The 15,825-nt window shown below is 50.5% G+C and overlaps 2 protein-coding genes across 7 annotated transcripts; one reads left to right on the forward strand and one right to left on the reverse strand.

Moving 5' to 3' along the window:
- Nucleotides 1–779: 779 nt before the first annotated feature.
- REM1 (RRAD and GEM like GTPase 1) lies at nt 780–9,120 on the reverse strand. 5 transcript variants are annotated; one of them, XM_059897657.1, is made up of 5 exons: nt 9,033–9,120; nt 7,598–8,180; nt 6,458–6,546; nt 2,642–2,843; nt 780–1,368 (listed from the first exon to the last, which is right to left on the reverse strand). In XM_059897657.1, exons 2-5 carry the CDS (start codon nt 7,935–7,937, stop codon nt 1,097–1,099), a joined length of 903 nt encoding a protein of 300 aa, XP_059753640.1. In that variant the 5' UTR covers nt 7,938–8,180; nt 9,033–9,120; the 3' UTR covers nt 780–1,096. The 5 variants fall into 5 exon arrangements, with proteins under 5 accessions (XP_059753640.1, XP_059753644.1, XP_059753642.1 ...); XM_059897661.1 differs by having other exon boundaries at nt 7,598–7,964; nt 9,033–9,110; XM_059897659.1 differs by having other exon boundaries at nt 7,598–8,151; nt 9,033–9,104.
- Nucleotides 9,121–9,594: 474 nt separating this feature from the next.
- Nucleotides 9,595–14,632, forward strand: DEFB124 (defensin beta 124). 2 transcript variants are annotated; one of them, XR_009497645.1, is made up of 2 exons: nt 9,595–9,683; nt 14,476–14,493. XR_009497645.1 is itself a non-coding variant. In XM_059897662.1 (2 exons), the coding sequence occupies exons 1-2, from the start codon at nt 11,734–11,736 to the stop codon at nt 14,628–14,630; spliced, it is 213 nt and encodes a 70-aa protein (XP_059753645.1). In that variant the 3' UTR covers nt 14,631–14,632. The 2 variants fall into 2 exon arrangements, 1 of the variants encoding a protein (XP_059753645.1); XM_059897662.1 differs by lacking the exon at nt 9,595–9,683 and adding an exon at nt 11,734–11,791 and having other exon boundaries at nt 14,476–14,632.
- The last annotated feature ends 1,193 nt before the right edge of the window (nt 14,633–15,825 follow it).

Below are 15,825 nucleotides of genomic sequence, written 5' to 3' on the forward strand. Positions count from 1 at the left end.
CCTGAGGTCTGGTCCTTACCCTTACTGGCTGGGCGACTCTGGGGTGCTCACTTCCCCTCTCTGGGCTTCAATTTCCACAGCTAGAAAACGGAATGAGTCGGACTAAATCGGGGGTCCATCCTGGGGATTAATGGATTGAGTTTCATGGAGTCCACCCGCCTTCTTTAAATTGTGTGCAAAATTGTGTTTGAAAGTCCATTTCCCTGGGAGTCTGTAGTTTTTTGTCACATTCTCCAAGAGAACTGTGGATAAGCTGGCCACAGACTCTAGTCTCACAAGCCTGGGCTGGAATCCTGGCAACTTCACTTATAGCTGCTGTGTGATCTGGAGCATAAGCCTTCACTGTTCTATGCCTCTGTTTTCTAACTAGTTAAACATGGGTCGTGAAGATTAATAGTTGTGACAGCTTAGTACCCAATCAGCTCCCAGCAAACACCAGCTATTATATTGCTAGGATGAGGGCGAAGATTTTTTTTTTCAGAGAATATTTTGTGAATTTATAATCTAAAAAAACGAGTTAATGAGAGAATAGGAGGTCATCACACCGAACTGTGGTTGTTTGTGCTCCACTGTGTCTCCCTCAAAGTCGTGGGGCAGGGGCTGTGCCCAGTGGTTCAGAGAAGGGCCTGAATGCATAACTGGTCCAGTGATTTTATTGACTAACCCTGACACCCAGGTCAGCAGGCCAACCCAGTCTGCAGCCCATGTAGATGGGAAAGCGGGAGGTGGAGATGCCTGGAAGAGCCCAAAAGAAGAGATCTGGGCACTCAGACAGGACATCCTTCTGGTCTGGTTTATTGTGGGGGAATTTCTGAGGGTTGGCCAGAGCCCAAGGACAAGGAAGACTTTTTACAAAAAGACACGCACCGCATGAAAACCCCAATTTAGGCTTTGGCCCCATGGTCTGTCCATCACTTGCCCAGGGCAGAGAGGTCCGTGAAGTTGCGGCTGGGGAGACGCTCTCTGTACGTTGGGGCAACGGGCGGCCAAGGCCCACGATGCAGACTGCAAGCCACAGAGACTCTGCCCCTCCGCGGCCCTGGTGGAGGCCAGAATGCACCCCAGTGCCCCCCACCCAGAGAGTGGGCGGGTGGCCTCAGAGCACGGCCAGGTTGTGGCAGGACTTGGAGCGGGCCTTGAGTGCCCGGCGGCGGGCGGTGCGGGCAGTTAAGCGTGCCAGGAAGCGTCGAGCGCGCTGGCCTAGGCTTGCCCGTCGTCTGGGGGCCGGCGGCTCCCGAGCTGCGCAGTTCCTGCGGCGCAAGCGCAGTTGGCGCACTACGCCCTCGAAGAGCTCCGCCACGTTGTGCTGCAGCGTGGCTGACGTCTCGATGAATTTGCAGTCGAACACCACAGCGCAGGCGCGGCCCTCTGAGGGGGCGGGGTCAGGTGAGCCAGGGCGGAGCCACAACCGGAAAAAGGAGATAAAGGTAGCAGGAGGTGTGTTCAATCTCAACCGGAAGCATGATTTTTCCTTTCCCCATACCTTGTGCTGCGTGCCAGGGGACTCAGAGAGAAATCTGGCTTTGAGGAGTTAGTTCACAGGTTAGTGATTGATACTGATAGCAGAATGAGGCTGGGAAGACCGGAAGGTCCCACGGAAGGGTCTTGACTGCCAGGGAAGGGGTCTAATCTGTGCATCAGAATCGTCTGGGGGAGCTTGTTAAAATGCAGGTTGCTGAGCCCACCCGCAGATATTCTAATTCGGTAGGTGAGGCCTGGGAACCTGCGATTCAACAAAATCTCCTGGGGATCATGTTGCAGAATTTTGGGACGTCTGCTCATAAAGCTTATGGTCTTCCATCTCCAGGATGCCACTGGGCTGGTTGCAGGGGCCTGGGTTCTAGTCCTCAGTGGCTGGTGACCCTGTAGAACTGGCCTCCCCACTCTGGGTCTCACTTTACATATTTTTTAGATTTCACCCTGTGAGTAGGGCCATTTTTAGATCTTTATGGCTCCCACCTGATACATCAATTGTATTAAAATATTCCCCATCCCACTTTAAATACAATTTAAGTATAACTTTAAACATTTTGGTTTGCAGTTGCTGGCTGACACAATATTATGTTTTGTACACAAAGCTCTGTGAAATTTGAATTTATAATTTTCTCACTGTATTTTGGAGTCAATAATTGTCTTTTTCAGGTCTCAGATGTAAGCCCTTGAAAAGCTTACAGGCACTGGGCCTATCATGCCTGGTGAATAAAGTGTCTCAGACTAAGGGCACTGGGGCACATAGGGGAATTTTTAGGCAAAGAAGTGACAAGGTCAGCTCTGGTTCGGGAAAACTCTGCCAGCTGGTGAGGAGAACCGATTGAGTGGGGATAGAGAAGTACGGGGGTTGGCCCAGGCTAAAGTGGAGATGCCAGGATGGGGCAGAGGCTCTGGGCATGGTGGCGGGAAGGGAATGTGGGGTTAAGGGAGGTGGACCCGACAAGGTCTGAGGACTGGTCTGAGGGAATGAGAGAGGAGGCAAGCCAAGAATGGTTTCTAGCTTTCAGGCTTAGGCAAGTAGATGCAGGATGGAGGTGGCCGGGGTGGGGGTGGTGGGGCACGAGTCACTGAGATGAGGAGCACTGGAGGAGACGCAGTGACAACAGGGCTAAGAGAAAGATGGAGGAGGAGGGTGGAGTGGAGGGCTCACCTTCCACGGAGACTTCCCGGCAGCGTGCCAGGTCCGCCTTGTTGCCCACCAGGATGATGGGCACGTGGTCCGCCTGATATGTGCGCCGCAGCTGAATGCGGAGCTCAGAGGCACTCTCGAAGCTGCCCCTGTCTGCGATGGAGTACACGATAACGTAGGCGCTGCCCACCTGCAGGCACGACTCCTGGCTCCAGCTTTCATCCTGTAGGGGAGGGAACCCAGGCCCATCCTCAGACGGTACCTAGGCCCTGGCTGAGAAAGGAGGGGCTGGGATGGTCTAACGGGTGGGATGGGGCTGAGGTTGATACTTTGGACAGATTGGGGGACAAATTCTGCCATAATTCCCTGTGTCACCTTAGGAAACCACCGATTCTCCCTGAGCCGCAGTTTCTCTGCTTGAAAAATTGGGCTAATGACACTACCTCACTCCATTCTCTCATTCATTGGTTCCTTCTGTAGGCTGGGCACTGGAGACAAAAGATTTATTGGGTTCTGCTAAGGAGAGTTCTGGCTTTGCCTTTTCAGCTCTTTTGTCTGGTTTGAGGAGGGTTTGGTCTTGCTAGACAGTCCTTTTGGCTTTTTGCAGTCCAGAGTTAAGAAAAAAAGGAAGGGAGAGAAGTGGGGACAGGAGGCTGTCTTCCAGGGGAGGTTTTTTTCTGGATAGTCTTGAAGAGAGAGTTGAAGGAGCAACTGTGGCGTGTAAGGGAAAGGGGTGGGAGAGGCAAGGGGCATTTTAAGAAGTGGAGTCCTGTCAAGATGTTTGACAAGGAAAGGAAAGAACTGGAGTAATTTTGATATTCTGTTTTGGATGATGCTCTTTTTTTTTTTTTTTTTTTGGATGATGCTCTTTTGTCAGGGACAGCACTCTGAGACTGAACCACCTAGGTAACAGCTTTCCAAGTGTTTCTAAGTGTTTAAGGAGACACAGTTCCTGCCCTCCAAAAGCTCATGATTAGGAAGGGATGCTATGAAAATGGAGAGATATAATGCAGTGTGATAAGTACCATTAAGAGAGGCATATGCAGGGACGTCCCTGGCAGTCCAGTGGTTAAGACTCGTGCTTCCAGTGCAGGGGGTGCGGGTTTGATCCCTGGTCAGGGAACTAAGATCCCACATGCTGTGCAGCTCGGCCAAAAAAAGAGAGGCATATGCAAGTGGCTGGAGGACCCATGGGGCTTGGGGCAGGGGTAGACCAGAAGAACTCAACTGGGCAGAGTGTGGGAGGACTTCACAGTGGACTGGTGAGTGGGGTTAGAAAGGATGAGCAGGCTGAGTAGGAGGGAAGAGAGTGGGCAGGAGTGGGAAATGCCGAGTGTGGTGGAAGTATTGTTTGTGAGGGGAAAAGAAGCCAGAAAAGTTTTCTGATAACCAAATAAGGTAGATAAGTAGGAAAGCATCGGATCCATGTCAACATCATTGTCAAAAGGGGTAAGTTCTGAACAGCTGTACTGATCCTTCCCCGGGGCCAAATAACCCTGAACTGAGTCAGACAGATGTGGGTTCTTATTCTGGGTTCTTAGCTTTGACTATGGACAGGTTCCTTCCTCCCTCGGAGTCTGTTTTCTCATTTGTAGAATGAGAGGGTGGGCCTTGACTATTCATTCATTCATTGCACAAATATTCATGGAAGATTTGCTGTGTGTTAGCATCACAAAAGCTGGTTGGTACATGGATTGGTGGGTAAGAACCCCTTGGGGGTGTGATTAAAAATGTAGATTCCAGAACCCCACTTTTGTAGGTTCTATTTCATTAGGTCTGGGGTGAGACTTGAGAATCTGATTTCTAATACTCTTCAGGTGACCCTGATGGTCAGCGAGGCTGGGGTACTACTGGATGAAACAAAGGCCCTCCCAGTTCTGTCAGATTTTGCCTCTCTGACATCAGCATGGACCCTCTCTGCATGGACCCTCTTTGGGAACTGCCTTCACAGACACTGGCCAGGGAAACTGTAGGGAAATCAAGGGCCAGAGAAGAGAACACTTTCTCAAGGCCACACAGCCAGCTGGGCACAGAATTCCAATTCCTGCCTTCTAGTCTGTCTCCCAAATGGGACTCCCAGTCTGATCACTCTTCTTAATTCACTGGACTCTGTCCCATAGGATTCTCAACTGCATCCAAAAAGTAGACCCTCCTTCACCAGTCTGTGAGCTCCATGAGGCCAGAAGGCATGTCTGCCTTAGTCACTGATGGGTCTTCAGTGTCCTGGCCCATGATAAATATCCAGCCAGTGTTTCTTTTTTTCTTCCTTCCTTTCTTTTTTTAAAAATAAAGCTTGGGTGTGAGCTGGCCACTGGATCCCCAAGGCCTTCCGCGGGCCTTAGGATGTGGGACCCTCAAGGCTGCCGCCCTCAGGCTGGCCCTGAGGCTGGCTGTGGGTGATGGGGCTGCAGGGACCTGACGTCGGACCCCCGGGCAGGCCTTGCATATCTGGGTTTGGTCGTGGTGCCCTCCCTTCACCCTGGCTGAGGCGGCCAGCCAGTGTTTCTTAATAAACAAGTGAGTGAAGGAGTGGAACCTCAGATGGAGATTCAGAAGGTGATGCTCCCGGTGGGGATGGTCCTAGTGCATAAGAGTATAAGCTTTGGGCTATTATAAATCTGGGTTTGAATCCCACTTGCTATCTGAGAACTTTGGACACATAACCTCTCTGAGCTTTGATTTCCTCATTGGTAGAATGGGAATCAGAAATACACTCATTGTATAGTTTTTGTCTTGACTGAATGTCAAAATATATGTCTAGTGTTTAGCACAGGGGTTGACACTTAGGAAGAAGGTGCTCCATAATGTCAGCTGCTGTTAGGAGAACCATCATCATTATTATGATGCTCATTTGGACCTGGGTTTCCTTTTATGCTAGTTAAAAGGAATTGGTCTCATAGCTCCTTCATCCCTAAATTTGGGCCTATCTCTGGAGCTGTCAGCCATTCTTGTCAATCAGTCACCCAACATTGCCCTCCTAAGCCCCACCCTGTGGGCAGGGCCTCCCTGAGTGTTAGGGGAGGGGCCTACCCCTTAGAGAGATGGGATCCCAGGTGATTTTTAGATCCTTCTCTTTGCTTAGTTGTATTTCTTCAAAGTTCTACAATGAGCATGTGTTACCTGTGTAGCAAGAAAAAAGACTCAACGAGATAAACAAAGGTAAGAAAACTCAAGCAAGATAAGAAGAGCATAGTGGGGACATGTCCCTGCCCAGTGCTCTCTTCCTGCTTTGGAATGGGCTAGGGAAGGACATCTTTGGTGTCTTCTTTTTACTAGCTATGAAGTCATGATCGATAAGAATTATCATTATTTACAATTCTTCACTCACGTTCAGCATTTTTTCATGCTCCAAACTGTGCTTATCTCTGTGAAGCTGCATAAGAAGTTTAAAAAAACCAGCTGGTAAGGAAGGCAGGAATGATCCACCCATTTATTAGGTGAGAAAACTGAAGCCCAGAGTGGGTAAGTCAATTGCACAAAGCCAACTGGTAAGACAAAGGAAGAGGGGGTTCAACCTCAGGCTAAATCTGGTGTTCCTTTTTCTGTACAATGTGGGTGGGTGGAATGGGATAAGGGTGCTCGTAAGGGGAAGATTTGCAGGGGGAGAAGCACATCCTGGGATGGTTGTAAGGAGAGGATGAATGGAGTGAGAAAAGGGGGTCAGGGTCATGAGGTTCTCCTGGCTTTGGTTGGAAAGGCTGCTTAGGAGCTGTGGGTTTGGGGAGGTGCCGAGGATGGGCCCTGCCCTGTCCCTGATCTGTAGTGTCCTAGGAGGGGACAGGAATCTGGTACTAGCCTCAGCACCCCTCCCCCTAAATCCTGCTTGTTGTGCCATACCAGTTTCTCAGCCTCCCAGGTGTCTATGACCAGCAGTGTGGTATCCTCTCCATCCACCGTGAGGGTCCTCTCGTATACATCTTCTGCAACTGAGGAAACACACGGATTTCAGGGAGGAGATGCAGGCCTGGGGAGGATGCAGGCCTCCCTAACCCCTCTTTCCGCCCCCTCCACTTCTCCTTGAAGTGCTCACCATATTTGTTAGATGTCTGTCTCTCCTGATAGGCCAAGAAACACCATGAGGAGCTCATGTCTCACCAGCTGCCAGCACAGTACCTGGCACACAGTAGGTGCTGAGAAAGCTTTCGTTGGTTTGGTTGATTGAATGAGTGTGGGGCGGTGGGGTTAAAGTTGGGCTGGGAATTCTCCCAGTCCTGCTCTGTCCCTGGCTTAGTGTATGCTTCAGGCAGGTCCCGTTACCCTCTCTGGAACTCTGTCTCCCTATCTGTCATACATGCCGGTGTACATGTGTACATATGGGTTCACACTCTGAGCAGTCAGGGCTGGAGAAAGGGCGTGGTCAGAGTGTCCCCACCTCCTCTCTGCCTTTAACCTCCCCTCTCCCCCCACTCACCCTGGGTCCTCTCTGCCAGTCCTGCAGGGACTCATCTTCATTTCCTCTGTCTGGTCCCTGATCCCCATCATTCTGGGACCCCAGGCCCTCTTAGCTCACTGCACCTCTTGGGAATAAAGGAACCCAGGGCCCAACTTAAGAGTCTGGGAGTCTCCATTTTGGGTAGGATCTTAGTTTGGCTGCAGGTCATGGTGGGCATGGATGGTTGTCTATGGGGCAGGGTCTGAGGGTTGGGAGGAAGTTCACCATTTCTTTATACTTGGGACTTGTGGAACTCAGAATTGCTTCCCTTATGACATGAAAATGAATCCCACACCTCTCATCCTTGAGAAATTAGCAAAATTCTCATTCACTATTCAAGGAATTTCCCTCCTGTAGATCTTTGTGCAGGCTGTGCCCTGCACAACTCCAGGGGGTTATCATTCACTTCATAATCTATGTGAAAGATGCCCCTCAGAGTTGAGCAGTGCATGAGTTGTACAACTGTTCTTGGCAGCGTTATGCCCCCAGATAACAGGGATTTCACTCCATCGACTGCATCCCTTCCCAGCCCACAGGGTCCCTACCTCCCAGCTGTTCATGGAGGTCCCGCTCTTGCTTTCCTGCAAAGAGGTTGGCCAGGCTGGTCTTCCCTACACCAGGATCTCCAAGCAGTACCACACGGTAGAGGGCCTCCCAGGAGCCTTCAGAGTCGCTGGATTCAGAGGACCAACCATTGGGGGCAGATGAAGGTTGCCGGGTGGGGGTGTTGAGGGAGGCTGATTGGCCCAGTCGGGGATGCTGGGACTGTGTAGAAGGTGCTGTGCCCAGGAGGCCAGGCTGGTGGCCCCGGGTGGACAGGGGCAGTGGAGTACTGGCTCGGCGACGCAGGGGGGTCGTTGCCTCTTGCTGAGTATTTAGTGTCATCCTTGGGAAGGGGGGTTTCCTTCTTTCCTTCGGCAAGAAGGGGGAGTGGGTGGTGAGCCAGGTGCTTTGAGCCCCTTCTTCTGTAGAGTCCTGATGAGCTGATGCGACGGCTTCCTCCAGAGGCGGCCTTCTAGGCCTTCTAGCCGTCCTTCCTTCCCTCGAGTTCAAATGGGAGGAGGAGGCGCCTCAGATCCTCCCTGTGGGGGCTTTCTGGCTTCAGGCCCAGAGAGAACCTGGGTCAGGCTGGGAGGGGTGAGTGCGTGTGAACACACACATGCATGCACACCCAGAGGCCATTTCCTATGCCCTGAGGATAACCCACTCCCCCATGATACACGGATAGGCAGAGGGGCACCAGCCAGATAGGATGTCCCGACAAGCATGCACACAGAGCTGCCCCACCCATTCAGAACATGAGACCCACGTTCACGAAAGACACCTGAATTGCCCCCTCCTCTTCTTCCCCACAGGTCTCTTCCCCACGGTTCGGTTCGGGGTTGGGAGGTACGGAGGAGGGTTGAGAGCCCCGGGGGGATTCACTTCCGCTGCCCGATCCCACGAGAGCTGAGGAAGAGGCAGGAGGGGCAGCTTGGTCCTGCTAAAGGCTAGGGGGGTCTGGGGGTTCCCTCCGGCTGAAACCTGAGAGCCCCGGTGCCATGGGAACAGCGTGTCCGGCCCGCCCCCTCCGTGAAAAATTCAGAAGCGTCTGGCACTACGGCTTCCAGCTGCTGTGGGGCGCGGGGGCTTCGAGGCAGCCGGACCCCAGGTTTGGTGACAGGAAGGGGTCCCTGTGGAGAGGGGGGTGGAGAGGAGACCTACAGGGCCCAGGAGGGCATGCCATTCCCGGAGTCCGAGCTTCCCCGGCCCGGGGGTCCTGGGTGTGAGTCCCCAGATCCCGGGAGGGTTCCCTGTCCCAGGCAACAGCCCTCCGGGCCCGAGATCCGGGGGCCCTCACTCCGGGACGCGGGTTCGAGGCCCCCTCTTCCCTGCCTGTGCCGCAGAACCCCCCCGCCCTTCCCTCCCCGCCCCATACGGGCGCCTGGCGAACTCCGCACCAACTTGACTAAGTTGGTGGCGGGCTGCGCGGGCCTTTACCTCGGTGTGGGGCGGGGTCCAGGGTCCCCGGCCGCCGCAGCTGCCGGGTGCTCCAGGCTGTACCACTGCCTCGCAGCATAGCCCCTCAGGCCGGTCCCGCCCCGCCGCCCGGGCCGGGGGAGGAGCCGCGACCCCGCCCCGTCCAGCCCCGCCCCATTAGGGCAGCCCCGGGGTCTCCGCCCCAAGGCCCTGGCCGCTGAATGACTTTTCGCAGAGCTCAGCTGACCCGCCGCTTCAAGTCCTTAGCCAGGGGTGGGGGGCGAGAGAGGGGAAGGATACGGGTTCTGAATTCCTGAGCTTGGATCCCCTCTGCATCTGCATCTGTCCACTCCAGCAATGGGGCACACCAACTTTAGCCTTCACAAAAACCACTTGGGGAACTTGTTAACTCTTCAGATTCCAGGTCCCACCCTGCAAGAGAGGCAGATTCAGCAGTCCTGGCAGAGAGGGTCGGGAATCTGCATTTTAAACAAGTGTCTAAGTGAGCCTGACGCAGAGTTCATAGACCCCACTTTGAGAAACTCTGCTTCGGATTGAGAATTAATTTTGGGAAGTGGCTTGAGGGGCGGAGGGAGCCCAGGAAGTCTGCACTGAAGGGTTCTGAATGTCCTGTTTTGGCAGCGGTCATTCATTCATTCACCAGATTCTAGGGTAAGCGCCCCTTATGCAGCTAGGGCTGTCCTGTGCCTGGAAGAATGGCTGTCCTCTACTTGATGAATATTTACTGGACTCTTGTGCTGTGCCTGGCATGGTTTGAGCACTTTGCCTGGATTATTAGCTCATTTAATCCTGATACCACACTAAGAGGATGAGTAAACTTGCGGCTTACCTGGGCCTGGCACTCAGGTCTCTGCCTATTGTCCCTTTCTATCACGGTCTGTGCTTCTCCTGCCACTGCCCCCACCCCCCCAAGTCTTCCCAGGGCTGTAGGAGGAGAAAAGAGACACTGTGAACTTGGTACAGAAGAGAAGTTGGCTGTAGGGAACTTGTAATTTTGGCCATCCATGGGTCTTTGAGCAGGGTGCTTCCTTTTAGGTCATGATGGACTGGGGCAGGCATGTATGTGGGCCCCACGGCGACCAGCCTGTACCTGTGGGTGGGGCTCATTGTCATGGCTGAGGGGGTCCAGGTGTCCAGCTCAGAGCAACTCCCACAGCAGCCTGGTAGACTAGCTCAGCCCTGGCAGGGCTTTGGGCAGATGCTAAACCCCCTCACGCCTGGTTTCCTTCTGTGGCTTGGCCCTCTAAGCTTTCCTTTGCCACCTACAAGATGGGCTGTGAGTGGTGCAGCACTGTCTGGGAGTGAGACAACTCAATTGCTGTACGGCCTTAGGCAAGTCACCTCCCTTCTTTGGGTTTCAGTTTCTCTATTCAAAGCTGAAATCTGAACAGGTTACATCCTTGCTACAAAACTTACAGTTGTCTACAATACAAAAGCCTGAACTTGGCATTCAAGACCCACTGTGCTCTGGCTCCGGTCCTCTACAAGGTCATTTCCAATCTCTCCCAACAAACTCCTTGCTCTAGCCAATACCTTACTCTTTCAGGCACATTCTGTTCCTTCTGCCTGAATACCCTCCCTGCTACTCATCTTTCAAGATGCAACTCAGATGCCTGTGTACCAGACACTGTTCTAAGCTCTGTACCCATATTATCTCAGTGGTCCTCAAACTTTAGTGGTGCATTAGAATCACCTGGAGGGCTTGTTAAACCATAGCTTGCTGGGATCCACCCCCAGAACTTTTGATTCAGTGGGTTTGGATTGACCTTGAGAATTTGCATTTCTAACAAGCCCTAGGTATTGCTGCTGCTTGCTAGTCTGGGTACCACACTTTGAAAACCACTGTATTATTTCCTTTAATCCTCTAAATGAGCTAGGTATCCATTACTTTCTGTGAGGTTTGCATTATTACTCTTCTCACTTTCTGAGTAGGCCTAAATACAGTTGGCCCTTGAACAACACAGGTTTGAACTACGCAAGCCCACTTAAGTATTTTTTTCAGTAGTAAATACTGCAGTACTACATGATCTGAGGTTGGTTGAATCTGCAGATGCAGAACCTCGGATATGAAGAACTGCAGATACAGAGGGCCAACTATAAGTTATAAGTGGATTGTTGACTGCCGTTGAGGGTTGGCGCCCCTAACCCCTGTGTTGTTCAAGGGTCAACTGTACATGCTTGTTTGAATGCGTCAGTGAGTTCTGGTCCCGTGTTTTCGGCATGGGAAGGGAACCTCCATGTATTTAGTCTTGCAAGGGGGGCTTGTCATCATTTCCTAGATGACAACCTGGAGCTCACAGAGGCTAAGTGACTTGTCCAAGGTATCATAGTGATTAGAGGGAGATGCTGGCATTGAACCAGGTCTCTCTGAAACCAAGGCTTTCCCCACCCTCTCAGGTGGGGAAGAGGTACAGTTTCTGACCCCAAGCATTGCTTCAGGACATTCTGTCCCCAGCTTCAGAGCTCAGCAACCTCCAGATGGTATGGCTGATCAGTTCCCCACGTAGCTGGCTGAGATCCACTATATCCTTGGGACCACAGGGCCTCAGACTCCCACTTAGGTCTCCTGCTGCCCACACTCCTGCCTTGATCTGCAGCCCAATAAAGGCTGGGCCACAGGCAGCAAGACTCGGTGTGCTTGGTTCCTCTTCTCTTGTGTTTTCCCCAGTGGCCCCCTGCCCCCGTCTAGAGCCCTGTGGCCATGACACAGCTGCTTCTGCTTTTTGTGGCTCTCCTGGTCCTGGTTCATGTGCCGCCAGGTAACATCACCTGTGTATGTGTGTGTGTTTGTGCATGTGTATATGTGTATGTGTAGAAATGAAGGATAGGTTCTCAGCTTCTGGGGGACAGAGGAGGCCTAGACCAGCGTTTAAGTTCTGGCCTCACCACTGACTTGCTGGGCAGCTTAGAGTGAGTTGCTGAATCAGCCTATACCTCTGGTTCCTCATTTTTAAAATGGGATTTACTCAACAAATATTCATTATAAAGATATTTACTGTGTTCCAAGCACTATTACAATTTCTGGGAATCAAGCAGTGAAAGCAAACAAGGTTCTTGCTTTCATGGAGCTGATACTTTAGTTAGCAGAGACAGAAAATAACCAAATAAACATATAATATGTTAGAGATAAGTATTGGTACTACGAAGAATAAAAGCAAGACAAGAGGTTAGTGTGTCAGGTGCATGTGGGGAGTGATGGAAGAGCTGATGGGGATGGTTGAAAAAGACCTCTGATACTTTTTAAAAAAAATTTTTTTTATTTTGGAACATTTCAAGTGTACATGAAAGTAGAGAGAATAATACAACAAACAAGGCAAGTTAAAAAAAACTTTTTATTATGGAAAAATGTAAACATGCAAAAATGGAGAATAACATAATGATGAGTTTTTAAAAGAACGCTTCTTATTTTAGAAAATTTCAAACATAAATCAAAAAATAGTATAAAAACCCCCATGTATCCATCACCTAACTTCAACAATTATTAACTTGAACCAATGCTGTTTTGTTATTCACCTGCTCCCTCTTCCTCGATGAATTATTTTGAAGTAAATTTCAGATGTCTTATTTTACGTGAGGTGAGTTTGAGCAGAGATCTGATTACAGTGAGAATACGAAGGAGATCATTGCAGGCAGAGGAAGCAGCAAGGACCAGGGGGCAGGAGGTGATAGATGTGCTTGAGGAGCAGTGAGGAGGCCAGGGAGGCCGGAGTGGGGGGCACGAGGAGAAAAGTGGATGGAGGTGAAGTCCAAGATATGAGGAGGGGACAACGGATCATGGAGGAGAAAATAATAACTTCTGTATCTCAGGGTTGTTGGAAGGTTGAAATGCGATGGTGTGTTAAGAGTAGTTGTTATAGGAACTGCCCTCACCTGGGAGTCAAGGTCTTGGGTTCTGGTTCCAGACCCACCACTTACTGGTTAGAAGAAGTTGGGCAAATCCCTTCCCTTCTTTATCTGAAGCATGAGAGGGGTTGGCCTAGAATGAGCCCTGGGTGCTCCAACTCTCTAAGCTGTCATTCTGATAACCTTGCTTTCCATTTATTGAGTATGTACTATGTGCCTGGCACTGTGCTAAAGTGATTAAATCCCCTATAACTGCCCTCTGAAAGAGAGTTGTACAGAAAATGAATCTGAGGCCAAGGTTACTCAGCTGGGAAATGGCAGAGCTGGGATTTGGACGCAGGGGGTCTGAGCTGGGTTCACACCGCACCGTTAACCATTGCACTGTGTGCCCCCTTTGGAGCGTGGATTCTTTGCCTCATAGAGATTTTGATGCCAGCTCTGTATCATTGTAAGATTCTCTACCTTGGCAGGATGAGGATGGGCTGAATAACACTTATGGGTAGGCCCAAGGTATCATGTGAGGATTCCTTGGGATCTCTTTTAATCCAGGGTGAGGCAGGGAAGCTTTTTCCCTCCACCTCCTACTCAGTCCCAGTTCTTCCGAGTTGCTGGGTCATATATCTAGAAATATCACTGTGACAGGCCTAAGTGGTCCTCCTCTCTCCTCACTTCCCACACCTGCCCTAATTGCATCACAGCACTTTGATCACTTACTTCAGGGCACTTACCGCAACTCTACTTATTGTATTTATTTGCTTGGGTTTTAACCCCCTTCCCTGTCAGGTGGAAGCTCCTTGAGGGCATGGACCATGGCCACCTTGTTCACTGTGATACTCCCAGTGCCCCATGTTTGCTGAATGAATAAATGAAGGAGCTGCCCCACCCCATGCTGTGACCAAAGACCCTTGGAGGGGATATTGACCCAAAGTCTCACCTTTTTCATGGCCCATGGTTGGAAATTTCTTCACTAAATCCTAACATTAAACAGGTCCCTATGTGTACAATGCAGTTTGAATAATGGTTACAAGTCTGGACTCTGGAGCCAGATGGCCTGGATTTGAAGGCTGGCTCTGCTCCTTAACGGCTGTGTGACCTTGGGCAAATTTGTTAATCTTTCCGTGCCTTGGTTTCCTTCACCCATATACTGGGATTATAATAAGACAAACTATAATCGAATACTGTTTTTATGAAAAGTGCTTAGAGTGTACTTGGGGTGTGGGTTAACCTGGATGAGAAATTCATCTCTGATTTGTAACCAGTGGTTTAAATTATGATGTGTGGGTTAACCTCGACTGAGATCTGTGGTCTAAATTATAACTGATTGTATTATCTATGGCTAGTGGTCTAGCCTGTTACCTCTAGTCTAACCCTTGACCTGTGGTCATAGCTCTTGTGACCTTTGTGGCCTAACTTATGACCTGAGGGCTGCTCTACGACCAGAGTCTATCTAACAAATGACTAGAGAGCTAATTGGTAGCTTGTGGTCTAACTTGTGGTCAGTGGTCTAATCTGTGACCTTGATCTCTTGTTAAATCTGTGACCAGTGATATAACCTGCAACCCCTGGGTGGCTCTGTGACCCGGGGTCTTCCCCTGCATAGGGAGAAGTGAATTCAAACGGTGCTGGAAGGGCCACGGGGCCTGCCGGCCTTACTGCACGAAGTACGAAACCTACATGCACCTGTGCCCGGATGCCTCCCTGTGCTGTCTCCCCTATGGACTTAAGCCTCTGGCCTCCAAGCCTGAAAATGTTTAGCTGGTTCTGGGGCTGACATCCTTGCTCTCCAATAAAACACAAGCTGCCAGCTGTCTCCTCTTGTCACTGCCTTGCCACCCCTGGGGCTGGGGTGAGGGGTGGGGGAGGTCCAGAATGTGGGAGGGATGGAGGGATGGTTGATGGAGGGAAGTGAGGTATCCGAGGAGAGTGGGCATTAATGACCATTGTAAATGGTTCCGGTCCAGCCTGTATCACTTTCACTCCATCTAACTCCGGAAAAATTACTCAACTTCCATAAGCCTTCCCAGTCTCCTCATCCGTAAAATGGGGATAATGATAATATCAGGAGATTCGGAGTTTATAGAAGGAATGCAAAAAGAAAGATAGAGTTAATAAGAGTTAATAGTAATGATAACAAGAGATAATAATGGTAATAATTAGTAATAATAGAGTTAATAATAAGCTTCTGGTATTCAGAATGAGATGGTACATTCGGCTTGAAAGGCAGGGCCTGTTGAGAGTGAAAGGATTTTTCTATGTTCATTTATCCTCTACGTTAGTATTTCAAGAGGCTGTCCAGGTAGAAAGGACCATGAGGATTTTATGAAAGCCAAGTTTTCACATATGCAGGGAGGGGTGACAGAGGAAAAGTCTGCCTCTCCCAGGACCAAGGAACTGGGAACAGCAAGGCAGGGAGAAAACATGAGCAGAGTCCGGGAAGTAGGTAGACAGATGTGCATTCTAATTACCCTGTATCAGGATTGTGTTTGGCTGAAAAAAATAGGAAACTCAACTTGTAGAGGCTTATGTTTCTTACATCAAAAGAAATCTGGAGGTAGGTAGCAACCATGTCAGGGCAAACATCTGGGATCCTCTTGGGTAGCAAATGGCTACCAAAACTTCAGGCATAACGTCCTTGTTTAAAGCAGGAAGTGGGGGAGGGTTGGCATGGGCTAGTTTCTCACTTGCACCAGGAAAGCAAAAACTTTCCCTGGAATCCCGCTCAGCAGACTTCTGCTTACTTCTCACGGGCCAGAACTGTGTCACAGGGCTACTCCTGATGTAAGGGAGGCTGGGAAAGAAATTATCCAGCTGTTTTAGCCTCTATAGTAAACTTGAGCTTGGGAGAAAGGGAGTTGGAGAAGACCCTTGGTGTTGGCCCACCTTCTCTCTGGGACTGAGCCCGGAAAGGGGCAGGCACGTTGCATAAATTGAGGGGAAGGCCAAGGGCAGA

Source organism: Balaenoptera ricei, chromosome 15 (genome assembly GCF_028023285.1).
Source record: "Balaenoptera ricei isolate mBalRic1 chromosome 15, mBalRic1.hap2, whole genome shotgun sequence".
In the NCBI taxonomy this organism is placed as follows: Eukaryota; Metazoa; Chordata; class Mammalia; order Artiodactyla; family Balaenopteridae; genus Balaenoptera; species Balaenoptera ricei.

What these genes read in the sequence shown, in the direction of transcription:
- REM1 (XM_059897657.1), bottom strand. Translation starts at nt 7,937, where the DNA reads ATGACACTAAATACTCAGCAAGAGGCAACGACCCCCCTGCGTCGCCGA. An exon ending in CCTGGGAGGCTGAGAAACTG is followed by an intron (nt 2,844 to 6,457) that starts GTATGGCACAAC and finishes CCTCCCCTACAG; the next exon opens with GATGAAAGCTGGAGCCAGGA. An exon ending in CCGGGAAGTCTCCGTGGAAG is followed by an intron (nt 1,369 to 2,641) that starts GTGAGCCCTCCA and finishes CCGCCCCCTCAG; the next exon opens with AGGGCCGCGCCTGCGCTGTG.
- DEFB124 (XM_059897662.1), top strand. Translation starts at nt 11,734, where the DNA reads ATGACACAGCTGCTTCTGCTTTTTGTGGCTCTCCTGGTCCTGGTTCAT. An exon ending in CCTGGTTCATGTGCCGCCAG is followed by an intron (nt 11,792 to 14,475) that starts GTAACATCACCT and finishes TCCCCTGCATAG; the next exon opens with GGAGAAGTGAATTCAAACGG.